We start from the raw sequence: 12,979 nt of genomic DNA, 5'->3' as shown, positions 1-12,979 counted from the left end.
CGGCCAGGGTGAGCCTGGCTTCCCCTCCCCCATCACCCATCCATTCACTCATCCAACCAATTTCTACCTACTGTCCACCAGGGCCAGGCTCCGTGCTAGATGCTGGGGAATTATTTAGAAGCATTAAGACAGACACAATCCCTGCGCCCACAGGGGAATGAAAACAAGTGGGGGAGACAAATAAAAGCCAGGATTCAGAAATGGACAAGAGTTGGGAGAATTCCAATCATCCATTCAGCGAATCCTCCAGCTTTCACTAAGCACATACCTTGTGCTGGTCATAATTCTTGACATGGGGATACAGAGATCAAACAAGCACTGTAGGTCCTCCAACAGCTCATGGATTTTTTTTTTTTTTTGCGGTACGCGGGCCTCTCACTGTTGTGGCCTCTCCCGTTGTGGAGCACAGGCTCCGGACGCGCAGGCTCAGCGGCCATGGCTCACGGGCCCAGCAGCTCTGCGGCATGTGGGATCTTCCCGGACCGGGGCACGAACCCGTGTCCCCTGCATCGGCAGGCGGACTCTCAACCACTGCGCCACCAGGGAAGCCCGGATTTTTTTTTTTTTAAAGAAAAAAATCTAATCAAGTTCCTACTGCTGCAGATGGGTGATGAGGCATTGAAATCCAGCTGCAGAGACATTGAATGGCTGCATCATTTGCATGCAGTTAGAGAAGGCTCCCTCCTCCCCTCCCTCTACCCTGCTGTGCCCAGAGCACTAACCCTGCCCGTGAACTGACCCTGCAGAATGTTCCTCTATGAACTGAATTCGCTCCCGAAACAGCTGCAGCAGAAGGGTGCACTCTGCCTGTGTTCTTGGTACCCGGCTCTTCTCGGTGGTGTGGCACCTGTAAGAACCCTGATGCCCCCCAGGGGGAGAAGGGGACCCAGGGTCCACTTAGAGACGTCACTCGGCCTCCACTCCTGCTCAGAGACCAAACGTTGCCCCCGATCACGTGAAAGTAGAGACATCAACCAGACCTGGTTCCATTCCCTTCTAAACACCAGATGAGTTATTCGTACAAGATTCGGCATTTAACTGATGCTGGCAGAACGCTGTGTGATCTCAGTATCAAACACATCCCTCTTCCGTAACAGTGTCCGTCCATCCGTCAGGAGACAAACACAAAGACAGAGATAAGCGTGCGGCACGAGCTACAGACATCAAACCCTGGGATTTGGGGAGTTGCAGCTGTTTTAGAAAAAAAAAAAAAAAAGCTGGAGGTACAGCTTTGAGGATTGCAGCCCTACTGTTCTAAGTTGTTTTTTTCCCAGCATGGTGTGGAATGGATCCTTTTCTTCTGGTCAAGCTTTTATTGCTTTCCTGTAATTTGGATGAGGAGGCAAACCAGCACTTTTTAACAAGAAGCCTGAGGAAAGCCACTGCGTGCTGGTTTCTGAATGGTGCCGGGCTGGTGGTGGTGGGAAAGGCAGCAGTCAGGGGCCAGCTCTGGGCAGCCCGGCCCAACTTTGTTCTGGGCTCAAAGCCCTCCTCAAAGTTTCTCCTTTTTGTCTTTGCAAACGATCTGTCTCTATTCCCATGGGCCCGGCATCTGTCTGTCCAGGCCGTGCACGCATCTCCTCTCCAGGCCACCCCTGATGAAGCTGGCCCAAGACCCATCACCTCCAGCCGGATGTCAGCACAGACCCTTTGCTGTGCCTTGGGCCTTGGCCTCAGCCTTGCCCCCCTCCAACCCTCCGCACAGCAGACTTGGGGAGCCTCCTGCAATGCACATCTGCTCCTGGCGGGCTCCAGCGCTCTCTGTGCTCCTCCGCATGAAGCCCTCGCTCCCTGGCATAGCCTCCATGGGCCCAAGATGCTCCACCTCCCAGCCTCATCTCCCCCTTCCGCCCCCTGGACACCCAGGCAAACCTGCTGCCTGCTCTGTCGGGAGCACATGAGACGTCCGCCCATGCCCTTCCCTCTGCCTGGAGAGGACTTCTTCCAGGCCCTTCCACTCTCCCAGACCTTCTTTTCACTGAATCAATATTTCCTCCTCTTTCTAGACTTGCCTGGAGGCCACTCCTCCGGCTGGGCATCCCTGAGCCTTGACACTGGGGTGAGCTGCTCCTCCCACGCACCTCTGCTCCCCAATCACGGCCCCGCCTCGCCAGCAGGGCACACCTGCCTCCACGCCCACCGTGCGCCCCGGCAGAGCCGTGTCCTAGCTTTCCTGGCATGTCCCACAGAGCTCCTGGGGGGAATGCAGCCTCCATCAATGCGTGCACGATACACAGGCGAGTAAATGAATGGACCTTTGTTCAGTCCGCCACTGAAATGGAGCTCTTCACCAGTGCTGGGCAGGGTGTGGGCCCTACACTGGTGACCAGCTGGTTACCAATTAAGTGTAGAAATTGAGAGTGTTTGGAAACCTCTAAAACAATTTACCTGAGAACTTTCTTGTCTGCACAACCTATTAATAAAAATGCTGGCCTTGTATTTTGTATGTCTCTGTTTTATATACGCATTTTTTCTATTAACATATTTTTATGGTATTTTATGCAAGTATTGGTCTGTAGGGGATTCAAAATCTAAAAAACTCGTCTTTTACCCCCAGATCATTTGAGAAGTGCTGTTCTACACCCTTCCTGGGGTGACAAAAGAGAAATGGTGTCTGTGTGTGAGTGTCTGTCCGTGTGTGTGCGTGCACGTGTGTGTGCGCGCGCTGCGGGGTTGGTGGGGGGCACAGGAAAAGGAAGAATTAGAAGATAAACCTGGTCGAATTGGCATTTTCAGGGAATGCTTTTGCATAGGATGTCATCAAAAAACTTTCTCATAATCACACAATCCAGACAATAAACAGCTCGTCAAAGAGACTCCGGAACCCTGAGCCCCAAAAGGAAGAATAAGTTGCAGCTATTAAGACCATCCTGTTCGCCTAACTGGCCCACACAGCCCCGTGTCACGGGGACCGCACCATCGAGATGTGTCCCTCTCACACACACTGGAAACACGATTTTTAAATTTGTTTCCTCACTTTCCCCCAATCTGGCTTCCATTAGAGAGCTATTTCCTAAATTAACCTCTGTGCCCTCTCCAGTAAAGAATGCGAGAGAACTCCACCAACTCTCTTCTCCTGTTCCCAACACGTCACATGTGTTTAAGAGAGGGCAGCGACTTCCTGGCGAGAAGTGGTTGGGAAGGGATCGTTCTGGCAACTGTTCTTTGAAAATCCGCCCAAAGTTTTTTCTTTTTTTTTAACGAGAGGCACCCCTTTGCTCCCCAAACGGTCTCTCATGTTGCCATCCTGAGGCCAGTGCTTAACTGATGCTAAGGAATTTCACTTGAAATCACCTTCCAAGTGCTGAGCAAGTGGAAAAGTGATGTCCGCAGAGGCAAGAGGCTGTGTGTAGGGGACCAAGGTAATGGCTGAACTTTATCTGTGTTTGTGAGAGGAGATCAAATAAGTCGCCGGTGGCCCCAGCAACAGTGAGTTATCATTCTCTACACTTGTTCAGAAAAATGTCAGAACACAGGGTGGTGATCATGCATTCAAAGCCCACATTCAGTTTCCCCAGAAACGGTTTTCTTAGCTGAGGCCTCCAGAATCAGACACACTGGGTTATTTCTTTGAAGGCAGCACTAAACACATGTTAGTGGAAAAGTTCAAGCCCCAAAGTATAATTTCAGAAACTATGAACCGAGTTTCCAACTCAGGCATTTAGGTAAATGGACACAGACTGAGAGCTTAGAATCAGAAGCACTGCTTTTCTGGAAAGGAAGTGCCGCCATATTCCCATTCCTACATCCACAACCTGTATTCACACCCTTCTATACTAACTCTGGGCTTGGCTGTGAGATTTGATTTGAAAAGTGCTTGTGCCCTGGTGCTTGCCCTCCCCTGCTGCTCTTTGGAACCCTGAGTCTTCCATGGGAACAAGCCTGGGCTCACCTACTGAAGGAGGAAAGGCCACGTGGAGCAGAGATGAACCACCCCAGGTAAGTCCCTTCGGGACCAACCAGCCTGCGTACTGCCAGGTAATTGAGCAAGGCCATCATGCAGCCCCAGCTGAGCCTCCAACAGACCACAGATACCAGTCGAGCCAGTCCAGAGAAGGAGAACCCCCCAACTGATCCACAGAATTATGAGTACTGAGTTTGTCGTTCTAAGCCAGCAAGGTGCTTTGCTACATAGCAAAGGCTACTGACACACATTCATCCATCCATTTGTCCATTCAACAAGTAGTTGTTCCGTGCTTCCTATAGGGTCACTGTGATGGGCACAAAGGCAAGTGAGCCTCGCCCTGGAGCCCCTTGGAGCCAAGGATGTAGCTCACGCGTCTCCGCATCCCAGGCCTAATAGACACTGGCATATAAGAAGTAATCAAAAACTTTGTCTTGTAAACACATAATTCGGAATAAATCCCAAGGGGAGAATTATAGAGATGAAGCTTTGAAAGTGCATATTGCTTGACTCAGCAATTCCCCTTGTGAGTATTTAGCTGAAGGATATATTTTCAGGATGTATGCAAAAGTTTAATTACAAGAATGTCCTATCACAGCTTTGTTTACAGGGACTTCATCTGATTTGCTTGAAAAGCCATTGGTTGCAATAGCAGTTTGGTCTCTACGAGAACGTGGCTGAAAAAAGTATTATCAGTCATGGGTGTGGGTAATTGTGATCCGTGGTGGGGTGGCTTTATGACCTTTTTGTATCTTTAGACACAAAATATTTCAATGTTTTTTTAGAAATTTGGGGGATTTTTTCCTGGTTTTTAAATTTCAAATTCCTTTTCAGTCAATCAAGCATGCTTTGGGGCTGCTAGTAATAAGAAGCAGAAAATAAGTTTTATGTCTATCAAAAGGGAGTTGGTTGGGTGGCGGCAGAAGCATAAAATGGATACTTACTGGGAATTCCCTGGCGGTCCAGTGGTTAGGACTCCACACTCTCACCGCCGAGATAGATATGTCTCTGGAGAGAGAGAGAGAGAGAGAGAGAGAGATTTTTAAGAAATTGGTTCATGTGATTTGTGGGGGTTGCCGAGTTTTGTTTTTTTTTTAATAATTACTTTATTTATTTATTTAATTTATTTTTGGCCATGTTGGGTCTTCGTTGCCGCGCGCGGGCTTTCTCTAGTTGCGGCAAGCAAGGGCTACTCTTTGTTGCAGTGCACGGGCTTCTCACTGCGGTGGCTTCTCTTGTTGCAGGGCACAGGCTCTAGAGCGCAGGCTCAGCAGTTGTGGCGCACGGGGCTCAGTGGCAGGTGGAGTCTTCCCGGATCAGCGCTCGAACCCGTGTCCCCTGCATTGGCAGGCGGATTCTTAACCACTACGCCACCAGGGAAGCCCCCTTGAAAGTTTTTATTTAGCAAACTGAACCAAGATTAATTTTTCAATCACTGGCGCACACGTCATAAATTTTGAGTGTTCCGTACAAGGCAGGAAATGACTAACACTTAGGCCATTTCCATCTTCTTAGGTGATGTTCGCATAGGGTGTTTCCTTCTTAATGCAATCCCAAACAGAGTGTCATTGATGGCAAATATGAAGACATTTAAAAGTAGAAAAGTAAAAAACAAAAATCTTACATTAAAAAAAAATAGATGATATTGGTGAAAGATACATAACAAGTTGCAAAGTCACTCCAAGGAAAATTTCCCCTTCGCACACAAAAATCTCCTCTTTTTATAAACCTAAGAACTAAACATCTTCATTTTCAATCAATTCAACATCCTCACCACACCGACAGCTTAATCAATTTGCTTCTGGCCAAACTGGTCTTGACCAAATTGTCTGCTCTGATGTGTAACAGTAAAACGCTGGAAATAACCTAAACATCTGACAGGAAGGTTAATAAACCATGCTAAATAAATCATGGTTTGTCAATACAACGAATGCCATGCGTGCATTTAAAGCAATGTAAATGCGCATTTATTGCAAAGGCAGTAAATGAATTCTTCTAAACATTTAAGAGAAGATTTATAGGTACAAATAAGCCCAATTTGGTTGACGACGTAGCAAACTCTAGGAATTTAACCAAGAGGGATGGACACTCTTTTCACCCACATTTCCACTGCTTATTCAGTTCATCAAACCTAGTACTTGCTAAATATTCTTTCCTAGCTATTTCAGAACAGAAGTATCAAGCGGAAAGCAAATCCACTCAGTTCCAAAATGGCAGGGGTGATTCCAAGGCTAACCCTCCCCCGGTCAAGTCTCCAAGAAGAAGAGGGTGACACGTCAGCTTGCGTCAACCCAGGAACAACGCGCTTTCCCAAGAGAGATTTTAGTGTTCAACTAAACCGTGATGCCCTCCTCCTCCTGGACTTCGGTTCAAGAAAATAATTTTGAACAGCTTTATTGAGGTATAACTGCCATACAATAACCTGCACATTGATGAGTTTTGATATATTCACCCACCCATGGAACTAAAACCACAATCAGGATAATGAACATATCCACTCCCTCCAAAAGCTACCTTGTGCCCTTTTATTCTCTTCTTTTCAGCCCATCCCAACGTCCCCTTCAGGCAGTCACAGATCTGCTTTCTGTCACGGTAGGTTAGTTGGCATATTCTGGAATTTTATATTGTTGCCAGTGTCAGTAATTCCTTCCTTTTGACTGATGGGTAGTATTCCATTGTATGGATGTAGCACAGTCTGTTTCTGGATTCACCAGTGAATGGAGTTTGGGATTGTTTCCAGGCTGGGGCTGTTAGAAATAAAGCCGCTATGAACATCTGTGCACTGATCTTTGTTCGGACACAGGCTTTTGTTTCTCGTAGGTGAATACGGTAGGCCCTCCGTGTCCACGGGTCCCACATCCCCAGATTCAACCAACTGCAAATTGAAAATATTCGGAAAAGAATTCCAGAAAGTACTGAAAAGCAAAACTTGAATTTACTACAACATGGCAACTATTCACATAGCATTTACATTGTATTTACAACTGCTTATAGAGCATTTACATTGTATTAGGTATTATAAGTAATCTAGAGGTGATTTAAAGTATACAGGAGGATGTATGTAGGTTACATGCAAATACTATGCCATTTTATATAAGGGACTTGAACGTCCATGGATTCTAGTAAACCTCGGGGGGGTCCTGGAACCAGTCTCCTGTGGATTCAGAGGGATGTCTGTATATAGAAGTGGAATGGCTGGATCATATGGTTATGTTTAACTTTTTAAGCTGCTGCCAAACTGCTTTTTAAAGTGGTTGTACCATTTTACATGCCCATCAGCAGTGTGTGAGCATCTGGAGTTTGTTTTAAACCCAGATAGAAGTCTGCAGAAGGGCTGTCCTTTACATAAACATCTTTAAGAAGAGACGTGGGTGGAAGTCGGGGACAGAACGGTTATTCGGGAACCAGCAGTGGTCCACAAGAAAGTGGGGAGGGCCAGTCTGATGGGAGAGCTGATGGGCTCTGCATCTACTCCCCGCTCTCTGTGTCCCCCACTGGGAGTGGGTGTGGGAGAGGAGGGGGAAAGAATTCCGATGAGCTGCTTTGACGTGATGCAGTTTTGTTGGTGTCAATAAATACTTAATTAATAAACAAGTGTCAAGGGAGGCCAAAAGGGAAGAGGCGCGGGGCTCAGGTTCCAAAGCGGGAGACTAAAGAGCTCACGGAGGACGGGGGAGAGTGGGAGAGCCATGGCTGGACTGACACAAGACTCCCATTTTACAAAATGCCTACAATCGGGATTACAGAGCCTTTTCATTACTGGGGAAATGAGGTCCTTAAGGATGGCATTCTCAATCCCGAGAAAACAAATCGCTCTTTTCATTCATTCATTTTTGGCTGCGTGCAGTCTTCGTTGCTGCGCGCGGGCTTTCTTTAGTTGCGGCGAGCGGGGGCTACCCTTCGTTGCGGTGTGCGGGGCTTCTCATTGCAGTGGCTTCTCTTGCTGTGGAGCACGGGCTCTAGGAATGCAGACTTCAGTAGTTGCGGCTCGTGGGCTCAGGAGTTGTGGCTCGCGGGCTTTAGAGCGCAGGCTCAGTAGTTGTGACGCACGGGCTTAGTTGCTCTGCAGGCATGTGGGATCTTCCCAGACCAGGGCTCAAACCCGTGTCCCCTGCATTGGCAGGCGGATTCTTAACCACTGCGCCACCAGGGAAGTCCCCAAATCGCTGTTTTTAAATCTCACAGTTAAAAAGATATTTGATGTCTCTCGAGCCTGTGGCCAGAGGGTTTTCTGATAGGAATCCTTGATTGGATGTTACACAAAATGAGCCAAAGAAAGAGGCTAGCTTCTCATGGCCTACCTTCTTTCCTGGGCTTCCTTCTAGGTTCCTCTGTGCCTGCAGTTTGATTTCACTCCATCCTTGATTTCTCAGCCTCTCCCACTCAGTGGAATGACTGGCTCTGGGCCCCTTGCTGGCTTCCTAGCTGCTGCATCCAATAGTCTCTCTCAGGTTCATGCTCCTGCTCTCATGGAAGCACTGGGTCTTGCTGCCTGCCTCCTCCTTCCGGATCTTTCTCTTTCTAGGGCCTGCAGAATGCTATTCTCCTCCCCACTTCTCCCACGGCTGCAAGCTGACTTCCCTACAAAGCCGACCCCGAGATGCCGATGACTGGGGGTGCTCTCCGCCTCACCTGTGGAGGGGGGTAGCAGGGTGAGGGGGAAGCTGAGCTGTGGCTCAGTCTTAGCAAAGTCCTCAGCCAGCCCCCCTGGGAGCTGCGGAACTGGCACAGCCATTCTGAGCTCTGAGTCGGAGCAGAAGGGCCAGATCCTTAGGGTCCCGCAGAGCGGCCACGGGATGAGGGCTGCCCCCGGAAGGAGGGGAGGCTTGGGGGAAGCGGCGTTCTTCAGCCAGAGGCCATTAAACAGCGCTCCCGGCAGCCAGGGAATCAGTCCCTTCCCTACAGGGGGATCCGGGCAGCACACGACAGCATGCGCTAGACCTACCTTCCCTCCAGCGGCTCCTTCCCAGTCACGGCTGACACCTTAGCCACGGCCTCAGGCTACGGCCTTCTGCTCTTCTCTATTTACAATCTCCTTTTAGTAAAACACTACCAAGAAGAGCCAGGAAGAGCAGCTAACGTTCACAGGGTGCTCCCTAAGACTGCGCGGTAGGCGCTGTGCTGGGCATGGCCACTGTACCATCCCACTGAAGTTCACAGAAACCCAATGGTGTAAGCGTAGTAAAACTCCCTTTCAACAGCCGAGGAAAGTGGCAGAAGAGTCTTCCTAAAAACACTGTTTCTGCCGTGTCACCTCGTAGCTCGAAGACCTTTGATAACTCCCATTTAGTCAGGATAAAAGCCTAGTCTCCTAAGTCAGCATCCAAGGCCCTCCACCATCTGCCCGGAGCCTGCTTTTCTGTAATATTTCCTGTTCTACTCCTGCCAAACTGGTCCCTTTGCTAGGACCTTAACCTGGTCTGCTCCAACCTCTTCCACACTAGTTAGGGTTAGCCGACTATGTTCACCCCTTCATTCATCATTCATTCACTTCTTTGCTGGCTCGCTTACTAGAGACCTAAGATGCAAGGCTGTGTACCAGGTGCCGGGGACACAGTACTGAGCGGACATGGCCCGTCCAGCCCTCTGGAGCCTTATACTCTGACAAGAAACATGAACATTATTCAAATATGTGCCAACAATCTGTCCAGTGCTAAGACGGAGCCTCAAGGTGTGCTGAGAGTTTGAGAGACACTGACAAAGAAATAGCGGGGACCCTCCAGGAGCCAGGCACTCTTGGAAGGCCATGGATACGGCCGCTTCTGTCAATCCCCCCACACCGTGTTCATACCCCACTCTCTTCCTGGGGGCCGTATCTGAGCAGCCCTGCCTCTGGGGCCGCCCAGCCCTCCTCTGGGCATCTAAAGCGCTCAGCCACAACACAGCCTCGCTTTCTTATTGTAAAGCACCATCTCTCTCAGATAAATGTTAAGTCTTCCTGATGCTGGTTATCACTTATCTGAGGGCTCATTCTGTGCCAGGTTCTCTGTACGCTTAGCACTGCTCAGTCATTGCAATAACCTCACGAAAACCCTGCTTCTTCTCATCTTCTCAACGCCCACGGTCTCAGCTCCACCAGAAGCCGACCCTGAGTGGGGACTCCAGTACAAGTCGTTCATTTGGGAAGGAAATCAGTAAAAGGCCTGGGAGCGAGCAAGTTAGCCCTGTGGGAAAATGGAGCTGGATCCCCTGGGGAATTTCTGGGAAACGGTGCAGAATGCACACACCTCAGAGTCATCCTACCCAACGGGGAGGGAGTTGGGGTATTTATTCACCAATTCCATCAGACATGGGTTGAGAGCCGTGTGGGCCGGCGGGGGGAGGGGGGGCGCGGCATTAATTCCTGGGCACTTCTGGCCCCTTCGAGGGCAAATAAAATGGTCATGAATAGCTAAAGTCCCTGCATGAAGGAACACAGGCACTGGGGTGCCCTGAAGCGGTAAGGGCATGGGACCCATTGCTCCCATATTATAGATAAGGAAATTGAGGTTTGGAGAAGCTGGCCCGAGGTCACAGGACCAGAACTATCAGCACCAAGAGTCTTTCTGGCTCTGAAACAACCTAAAATGCCCCTTGAGAGGCAGCATCTTGTCTTATGCTTCAGTAACCCTTACTGCCCTTCGCACAGGCTAAGAACGCAGACGGCTTCCTGATGAGCCTTAACGACAAGAAGCTTGTTAAAACCACAGAATAACAAGCTCTGAAACGTGCCTCCTTCCTTCCTAAGAGCAGGCTTCTTGTCCCCGTTTCCGAATAAGCTCCTGCGCATGTCAGATCCCTTGTCACTGCATCCCCTCCGAGGCCTTGATGTGTGAAGACAGGGAAACCGAGGCACGAGGTCCTTGCCGGCATCCTTTTGTGAAGCAGGGGCCAGCGCTGGAGGTGCTCCTCCAGGGCCTCCACCGAAATCCAAATGCCCCACCAATCCTTTTTTCCCCTCCATGAAATTCCCCTAACTCGATTAAAGAAAAAAATCAATCCATTTACATGGTAACAGGGAAGGACAGGGTCATGTTTAAAATATTCCCCTATCTGTACCAGAGGGCACGGCCTACACGCTTCAAGAGCGCAGCCAAAGGCCCTGGGGATTTGTTTCTCTTTCCCTGACCCGAGAACTCTGATCTCTCACTTAACCTCTGACCTCTTCAATTCAGATAACCAGGGAACTGGCAGCTGGGGCTGCGGGGGGGAGGGGGGGGTGCTCAGAATGCCACTCTGCTCCGCCTCGGGCTCCTTCTGGCCATGGAGACAGAACAAAGGGAGGCGGGGGCCCCACAAAGCACTCCAGAGCCCGAGAAGCCGGCTCCCAGGACTGCGGCCAGTCCTGCAGGGACCCTGCTCCGTAATCACTTCCCCACCAGGCCCTCCACCCGGCAGCGCAGGGGCCGCCTCGTTACAGCTAATGCCGTTTAGAGCCTGCTTTGGGCAGGGGAAAAAATCATCAAGCAACACGAAGCCCTTGCTTTGGCTCCATCTTCCAGACAGACTGAAACAGGCTTCACCCAAGCTCCATGACCTCCCTGCCAACCCAAATAGGCCTTTCTTCCTTCTCTTTTCTTTTTCTTTTTTTTTCGACCTCAGGCTTCATTTAAAACAGGTCCAGAGCCTGAATTTTTAACAGCAGCTACTTAGAGGTAGGTATGAGCCACTTGTGTGAAATGGAACCATCTGTCTCTATTAAACCATATATTTTCATTCTGCCGGCAAAGCTGGGAGAGGATTTTCATCCTCTCTGGTGTACTCCCCAGCGCAGCTGCATGGGACGCAGAGCGGCACATCCAGCCCTCCAAGCCCTAACTACTCCACTCTCATCCCACCGGCTGGGGCTGCGTCCAACTCTCCGATGCAGCCCCAGAAACAATGCACTTTAAAGACCCCGACGGCCAAAAATCACTTCGAAATGAGTGGTCCCTTCTCCCCCACTCCACAGCCCCACCTCGTCACTCCCCCAGGTTCCCAGCTCTGTGGCTGCTCCCCGAGGAGACCTGCTGGCGACCTGGCGACTCAGCAGTGACCACCGGGGTCGGTCGTGCCCCAGGGCTGATGACTAAATTCTCTGCTCTGGCAAGAAGCTGTTTGCTGCCCACTAGACAATTGGACGTCTTAGTGACAGACATGTCTTTGGAGCCTCCAGCTCCCAGATGCATGTGGGTGGGCCTTTTATTCATTCATTCATTCATTCACTCACTCATTTATTCATTCAGCCTCTTAGAACAGTGCCTGGCACTTAAGGACAGCCGTTTGCAGCTGCCGTTCGTATTCACAGCCAACATTTACCAGGGGCCTCCTACTATGCGCCAGGGAGTGGAGATGAAATAAGACCCAGGCCCTACCTTCATGGAGATCATGCCATCCAAATGCAGTTTTCCACCCAGCCGGCCGGCACGTTCGAAGCACCTGGTGGGCTTTTACAAGACGCTGATGCTGGGTCCCAGCTCCAGAGACTCTGCTTTAACCGGCTGTGGAGTTGGGGGTGGGCAGGTCTGCATCCTAAAGGCCCCCCAGTTATTTCTAATGCGCAATTACAGCGGCGAACATGGCTCTCTGGAGGGAAGGGCAGGCAACACAGCTAACCCCAGGGTGAGCACGGCAAGAGCAAGGTGCTGTGCCTACAACCCTGCCTGGGGGCTGGAAGGCTTTCTAGGGGAGCTGAGACCTAAAGCCATGAATCACCATGCGCTGGGCCCAGGCACCGGAAGAGGAAAGGGAGGAGAAGATTCCAGGAGATGCGAACAGCACAGTTCAAGGCCCAGAGTGAAGATGGGGACAGGCAGGGGCTGTCATCCACATAAGGGGTTTGAACCGTGCCCAGGAGCGCTGGGGAGCAGAGGAGGGAAATCATTACGTCTGCACCTTAGAAAGCTCCTTCAGCTATAGAGTGGATGAAGGCAGCCAGAAGGAATCCAAGTGAGAAATGACAGTGGCCTGAACTAGGGACGTACCAGTCTGACATAGTTTACTGCCCCCAGGAGCACACCTTGAGAGACAGCACAGGACAGACATCAGTTATCCCGCCTAAGGAGGCTGGGGCATCTGCCCGCCAACTCCTCTCTGGCACTGGTCCAGGGCTGCTCC

The 12,979-nt window shown here is 50.3% G+C and overlaps 1 protein-coding gene across 1 annotated transcript in view; it reads right to left on the bottom strand.

The window, feature by feature from the left end:
* Positions 1 to 8,639, bottom strand: part of RYBP (RING1 and YY1 binding protein) — a 200,542-nt gene extending 191,903 nt beyond the window's left edge. Inside the window, exon 1 of the mRNA XM_024747058.1 lies at positions 8,537 to 8,639. Coding sequence (XP_024602826.1) covers positions 8,537 to 8,639 — 103 coding nt within the window. The remainder of the gene's footprint in view (positions 1 to 8,536) is intronic.
* Positions 8,640 to 12,979: the final 4,340 nt, after the last annotated feature.

The sequence above is a fragment of the Neophocaena asiaeorientalis genome, unplaced genomic scaffold (genome assembly GCF_003031525.2).
Source record: "Neophocaena asiaeorientalis asiaeorientalis breed wild unplaced genomic scaffold, Neophocaena_asiaeorientalis_V1.1 scaffold130, whole genome shotgun sequence".
Taxonomy (NCBI): domain Eukaryota; kingdom Metazoa; phylum Chordata; class Mammalia; order Artiodactyla; family Phocoenidae; genus Neophocaena; species Neophocaena asiaeorientalis.
This window is presented reverse-complemented; position numbering and strand designations above follow the sequence as displayed.